The sequence below is a fragment of the Pediculus humanus genome, genomic scaffold (assembly GCF_000006295.1).
Source record: "Pediculus humanus corporis 1103172107841 genomic scaffold, whole genome shotgun sequence".
Classification (NCBI taxonomy): domain Eukaryota; kingdom Metazoa; phylum Arthropoda; class Insecta; order Psocodea; family Pediculidae; genus Pediculus; species Pediculus humanus.
The window spans coordinates 41626-49094 of NW_002987423.1; the positions used below are offsets into that span (position 1 = coordinate 41626).

At 27.2% G+C, this 7469-nt stretch overlaps 2 protein-coding genes across 2 annotated transcripts; both read left to right on the forward strand.

Moving 5' to 3' along the window:
• Positions 1–264: 264 nt before the first annotated feature.
• On the forward strand, positions 265–3755 carry Phum_PHUM375940 (protein gooseberry, putative; the record flags this gene model as incomplete). Its single annotated transcript, XM_002428270.1, has 7 exons — positions 265–325; positions 503–816; positions 917–1034; positions 1682–1853; positions 2438–2607; positions 3121–3442; positions 3740–3755. 7 exons carry the CDS (start codon positions 265–267, stop codon positions 3753–3755), a joined length of 1173 nt encoding a protein of 390 aa, XP_002428315.1.
• A 1476-nt stretch (positions 3756–5231) lies between these two features.
• Positions 5232–6528, forward strand: Phum_PHUM375950 (uncharacterized protein; the record flags this gene model as incomplete). The annotated part of the gene is made up of 2 exons (XM_002428271.1): positions 5232–5263; positions 6378–6528. The coding sequence occupies 2 exons, from the start codon at positions 5232–5234 to the stop codon at positions 6526–6528; spliced, it is 183 nt and encodes a 60-aa protein (XP_002428316.1).
• Positions 6529–7469: the final 941 nt, after the last annotated feature.

Consider the following 7469-nt stretch of genomic DNA (forward strand, 5'->3'; position numbering starts at 1 on the left):
CGTGATAAACACAGTTATTATTATTATTTCTTTTTAAACAATTTTATTGAACAAGGTGTTACATTGGTTTTAAAAACCAAAGTTTCGTTTTATGCTTTGCGAAAAAAAAAAATTAATTATTATTATTAATTATGATTAAATAAATAAATAAATAGATAAGAGAACGAAAAATAATTATTCAAATTTTTACCAAAAATTACGTTTTATTGAAAAAAAAAAAACGTGTATGTGAGCGCGCGCGTCTTTGGGGGAGTGTTAGTTAGTATGCAAACGATTTTTTTTTTTTCAATAATAAAAATAATAAAAAAATTTAATAAAATTAATCGTGTTAAAATTCTTACCGAATAAAGGTTTGTTTAAAATCATATTTAATATACGATATCAGTGGTGTTAAATATTTACCACGGCGCGAGTTTTTTTTTGTTAAACGAGGGGAAAAAAAATTCTTATTATTATTATTATTTTTTACAAATCCATGATGAAAACTATTTTTTACACGCAGGGCAAGGTCGAGTAAATCAATTAGGAGGCGTTTTCATAAATGGTCGACCTCTTCCAAATCACGTGAGGCTTAAAATAGTGCAAATGGCTTCGGCGGGTATCAGACCGTGTGCGATATCGCGACAACTTCGGGTATCACACGGTTGCGTGTCGAAAATTCTTAATCGTTATCAGGAAACAGGAAGCGTGAGACCGGGGGTCATTGGGGGTAGCAAACCTAGAGTCGCAACTCCAGAAGTAGAGAAAAGGATCGAAGATTACAAAAAATCAAATCCGGGAATATTCAGCTGGGAAATCAGGGATAAATTAATAAAGGTAAAAAAAATCGGAGTTTTAAGTCATTATCATTCGTGATACAAAAAAAAAATTTTGATTTTTAAATTTTTGTTTTTTTTTTTTGTTGTTAAATTGTCAGGAAGGAATCTGTGATAAAAATAGCGCGCCTTCAGTATCATCAATCAGTAGATTGTTAAGAGGAGGAAGACGAGATGAAAATGATCCTAGAAAAAATCATTCAATTGATGGAATATTAGGTAAGATGTGAGCCTTTTAATTATACTAATATTATTAAATTTTTTAAATTGAATTATACTAATATTAATGTCGAGGGAGATCACCGTAATCATCGAGTGCTTTATTTTAATATTTTTTAATAAAACAAAAAAATAATTATTAATTAATATTTATTATTAAATTAATATATTTTGCGCGCGCCCGTAATTTTCGTGTTTTTTTTAATTGATTATTATAAAATGGGCTTTAAAGTTGGATCACAAATGGAAATTATTATTTTACATCGAGATTTAAAGATAATTTTTTATTTTATGCACATGAGAAAATTAATTAATTGTTTTATTACCTTTTTCGTTTTAATTTCAATTGAAATTTTAAAAAATAAAAAAATATTTTTAAAAAATTATTAATATTTTTTGTTTTTGCTTTTTTTTCAATTTTTTACCCGCCAAACAAACAACCGAGTCCAAACATGTTAAGATCCAAAAAATTTTCTTAAAGTTTTATTTAATTTTTTTTATAACATGTAAAATCATAAATTTTTTTTTTTTAAAAGATTTTCTTTAATAATAATTAATCAAAAGAAAAGAAAATAAATTCACAAAACATAAAATGTTTTGAAAAAAAAAAAAAAAAGATTTTAAATTTTGTTAATTATTAAATAAAGGTCCCAGCAGTGGAGAAGAATCAGAAACTGAAACAGAACCTGGGATTCCTCTTAAAAGAAAACAAAGAAGAAGTAGGACGACATTCACTGGAGAACAATTAGAAGAACTCGAAAGAGCTTTTCAAAGAACTCAATATCCGGATGTTTACACTCGCGAGGAATTAGCGCAAAAGTAAGTGTTTATTATTATTATTTAAAACATTATTTTTTGTCAACTTTTTTTCTTCTATCATTAAAAATAATAACTATTGACAAGTTTTGAAGCTTTTCTTCTATAAATACTTGACGTGACGTATCGAGTATCAAAACAATAGACCCAAAATTTGAAAAAAAAAAAAAAAAATCAACGGCGTGTCTTGAATTTTTTTTTTTTTTTCATCTTCAGATATGATTAATGGCACAGCAGGAAAAAAAATCTTTTTTTTTTTTTTTGTAATTTTTCTCTTTTACTTTTCTATCATCCCATCCTTTTTAAATAATAAAAAATAACGAAAACAAAAAATGAAATAAATTTTATTTTTAGTATGAAACGAAATCAAAACAAAACAAACAAAATATAGGTATTACCCATAATAATAATAATTATTATTAAAGTAAATTTATTGAATCATTCAAATTCATCTAAGATTATATATCATTACAATCACTTTTCCAAAACAAATCATTTTATTATTTATATATTAAAATCCATAATTAAATGATATATATTAGTTTTTAAAACGAAATTAATAAATATTTTTTATTTTTTTTAATAAGAACTAAACTGACGGAAGCCAGAGTCCAAGTTTGGTTTAGCAACAGGCGCGCAAGACTACGAAAGCAAATGAATAGTCAGCAATTAAACGCATTTAATTCAATGTCGCTTCAAACGTCATTTCCGTCTCAGTATTCCGTTCCCGATCCAACGGCTAATTTCACTTCTCAGAGTAAGTATATTCTTTTTTCTTATTATTACTTCTTAAGGTATATTAATCACAATAAATTTAAAAGAAACCGTGCGACGTTGTTATAGAAAATAAATAAAAATAGATTGCGGTTTAAAATCCTAACGATATATTAACGTATCACACCATGATTGCACACCCACACACGCACACGCACACACACACGCATGCACGTTAAAAACACAATTTTTTTCTCCTCCCACTTCAAAAATTGTGCCAAAACATGTGGCATAAATATATATATATATAGAGGTGGAGCCTGGTAAGAAATTCGCCAACCAGAAACTCGTTTTATTATTCCCCCTAACGCAAACGTAAAAATACATTTTTAAAAACAATTTTTTTTGTTTGTTTTATTCTTTGGAGAAATCTTTTTCCTTTTTCATTTTACCTTTTAATATTACAAAAAAAATACTGATAATTTACATTTGATTAATTTTAAAAAAAAAGGAAAACGAATTGATTTTTTATAATTTTTTTTTTAAGGTCACACAGCACCTTCTTGGGCGCAACAAAGCGCGGTTGCTGCCGGATACGCTGCTGGCGCTCTTGGCAATTACAATGGATCCCCATATTCTACGACTACGGTGACTTCGGGGGATCCGAATTCTTCATTACCTGCCAATGCGCCATCGCCATCTTCTTCGCATCCCCAATTTCCAGTTTATCATCAAACTGCTGCCACGATGATGGGAAGTAATCCTTGCGCGGTAGGAGTCGGTGCTCACCACCAGGGCACTCCCTGGACCAGACATCACACCGCCGCTCCTACAGCATCAACAAAAGACGTCACTTCCGCTTGGACCGATAATTACAGGTAACTACTTTATATTATATAAATTTAAATGTGTCGCAGAAAACAAATTTTTTTTTTTTGTTTTAATCATTTAATATTCGTATTCGAGAAGGGGGGGGGCGAAAAATTTTTTTTAATACGTAAAAAAAAAAACATTAAAAAAACGGGATGGGTGTGCATGGTAATAATATGTGTTATATTTAATATATATTATTACTTTTTAAAAATCCATTGTCCCCGGTTTTTTAAAGAATTGATTTTTGAATAATTTGTATATAGAACATGGATTTTTTAAGAAAATAATAAATTTTCATTCAGTTATTCCGCGACGTGAATAATCAAAATTACAAATTTTAACGGGTTTTTTTTTTTTTATTTAATAATTTTTTAAAATACAACTATTATGTCCGACGAGAAATTGCATTGCTAGGTGCCATTTTTTTTTCTATATAAATTCTTTGGTTATTTTAGAAATAATTTTGTTATCATGTCCGCGTTATCGGTAAATAAAAAGAAAATTTTTTTTTCTTTCCGTGAATTTTCGCGCTCATACCTAGAAACGTTAATTGAAATCGATTGGACAGAAATTAATACGAGTACCGGTTCTCCTAATGACCGATCGACCGACCGACCAACCGACCGGTTCATCATTTTATTTTCCCAGGCTTGGCGAAAAAATCAAAAAAAAAAAAATTAATAAGTCAACAATTGAAAGTTTCATTAATTTTTGGGCGTTACGGTCGGACATTGGAATATCGCAATAATTGTCGGTCACAAATCTATTACTTTGATTTTCTGTACCTGTTTTCCCGCACGGTAATAACACGTTGTTTGTCCGACCATGAGAAAATGCAAATACCCAATCTACTTTTAATTTTATTAATATAGTTATTAAATAACAGAAGATCGGTAGCCATCAATTTATTGTCAGATGAACTCCTTTCGGCAACTTCATTACGGCGTACCTTCTCGAATCCAAAAAGAGAGAGAGAGAGAGAGAATAATTGAAGTTTTTTTTTTTTTTTGTTGCCTCCTACAACGTGACGGGATACGTTGTAACATTTTAATTTAACAGAACTGCTACTACTACTAATACTACTAATGTCATTTAAAAAAGGATTATTTAGTAAAATAATTATTATTGAGACGACGATGATGATGACGATTGTGCTTTTTTCTTTTTTTTTTTTTTTGTTTTTAAAAATTTCGAAATTAAAAAATTTCTCACCGGTATGATCATAGTTTTTTCCACCACCACCACATCATCGTGATGATGAGAAATCGTGATTGTTGTCGTTTCGGTCAATTATTTTTTTCTTAAAATTGAAATGAAATATATAATGGCCGTTCGTTTTCCTCGCACAGGTCTGCAAACTACTTTGGTGGTAGAGCGAGAATTAATTTAAACCCGATGGGGTATGGTTAACGTGGTAGCGGAAGAAGATTAATAACCTAATGCGATGTAACCGGTAGCGGTAATAAAATAATGATAACACGGTCTGGCAAAGAATCATTTTTTCTTCATCTTCTTCTTTTTATTATTATGGGTTAGTTTAAAATTAAAGAATAACGTTGAGAGTTTTGCCCGTATGAAAATTCTTACACTTTTGCGGCATAAATCTCATCGGGGATGGGAAATTAGAGGTCACGAGGTCGCGAGGGTCACAAAGTGTACATTTTAAATTAACTCAATTTATTCTTTTTTTTTTCTCTCTTTTATTTATGAAATATATTACAAAGCAATAAATTATTTCGCAATCAATCATGAAAATTTTACAAAAAAACATTTCTTTTTTATAAAATAACAACAATGCAAATAAAATATGACGAACCACGGAAAATGTACTTTTAAAAAAATAAAAATAAAAATAAATAAATACAGTAAAATTTTTGATTTTGATGAAAACAAAAATCGTGTGAAAAAAAGGAAAAAAAAAAAAAATATATAAATAAATGGTTTCAAGGTAGGTGTTGAAAATTTAAACTCGCATTTAGGAATTCAGGTTTTCAAAGGAATTTTATCGATAAAATATAGTTCGAGTTTTATTTTATATTCAAAACATTATATATATTAATGTTTTTAAATTATTAATATCCCGTTAATAGTTCGTTTATTATTATTATTATTAGTCACCATAAGTTTTACTTAATTAAAAATTAATAATAATTTTTATTCGAAATTAATTAAAAAAATATTTATTCTTTTCAAGTTATTATTAAATAACATCAATCAAATAATTAATAATCAATCATCACGTCCCACCCACCAAATTTTAATGCGCAAACAATTTCATAATGAATAATTTTAAAAAACCATAATGAAATGAAAAAGGTACGTGAAAATTTTTTTATTTTCACAGGTAAAAATACGGCACTTATTATCACACGCAGAGACGATTTCGAAAATCGTTTTTTTTTTTTTTTTTTTTTTTTTAAAAAAAATTAAGTAAGCGACTCATTAAATGTATGACATCGTTGGTAGAATTATTTATTATTAATATTTATGTGGCATCAAAAAAAATTTAAAAAAAAAAACGTGGATACCCATCCGTCCGCCGCCGCGGCTAAAAAAAAAAAAAAAAAAAAAACAATTTCGAAACCATTCATCAAAATGATTTTTCTTCGAGTATTCGACTCTCTGTCAAAAACAAACTTTAGAGTGATTTTTCAAACGAATTGATCACGTTATAAAAAATTTTCTTTATTTTTATTTGTAAATAATGCGATTGAAAATAAGTACTTATTGGAGTACTTTTGTTAAACCGAAAAAAAAAAAAAAAAAACGAATCATTTTAAATTCAGGTTTAACCCTGTAATTCGCTTCGGGACGTAACCGTGATTTAAAAAAAAAATCGAACTTGGCACGAATCATCGAAAGAATGTTTATTAAAACTTTTCTTTTTTTTTCCGTTAATATATGAGTATATATATACATATTTTTATGAATTGATTTCAGTACCATTTTCGGAAGTGCTGCAGCGGCAGCAGCCAGCCATTATAGTGCGGCAAGTTTAACTCCTCATTCGCCGTCAGAAGCCAAATCCGGATATCCTTATTTCGGACAATTGAGCAGCATGGAAACGGGACTCTGTGGAAGAGTGCACTGATAGATAAATAAACGGTTTTTTTTTGAAAAAGAATAAAGTGCCGTATTTTTTTTTTTATTTTTTCCTGCTTCTGACATGAATATAAAAATGACTCGGAAAATATATTTTTTCTAAGTGAAATTAAATAATAAATGCAACACAACAAACACATGCATAATTAAAAGTAAGGAAATTTTTTCGAAAAAAAAATTTCATTTTCGAACCAATCCAAGATTTAATAAAAAATAATTATAATAAATTTTTTAAAAACTTACTCGCTTGTAAAAAAAAAACGGAATTTTTACGGTAGAAAAATTTAATTTAAAAAGACTTTTTTTTTTTAATTCCATATTGAATTCGTTTTTATTATATTATTTAAAAGGAAAATACGTTTTTTTTTTTTTTGTAATTTGTTTAAACGGTTGATTGAATTCATAATCACGTGTAAAATGATAATAATAATAATAATTGTAATTATTATCAAAACTATTAATATTATTATTTTTTAAAAAAATTTAAATAAAATATAATTAATTAAAATTTTTTTTGTTAATTTTATATATCGTGATGCCTTTATCAAAAAATTCCTTTGAAATTCTATTTATTTATTTATATAATAATTGATTTAAATGAGATGAAAAAAAATAAATAAGTAATTTATTTAATATCATTAATTAAATTAAAAACTTGATTAAGTGAAAGAAGGAGAAAAAAAACTCATTATTTTTATTTTTTTCCACGCTACAAAATTAATTCAAATTTTAATTTTTATTTATCATTATTATTATTATTGCATTGTTTCCCTTTTATTTGATGAACACACGTGCGAGTTTAAATGGGATGAGAGTAATTATATATTATAATAAAAAATTTTATTTAGATTAAAGAGAATTTTTCTAACGTAAATAGACAAACGTAGGTTTTTTTATTTTTTTATTTTTTTCTATGTGGATTTTTTTTTT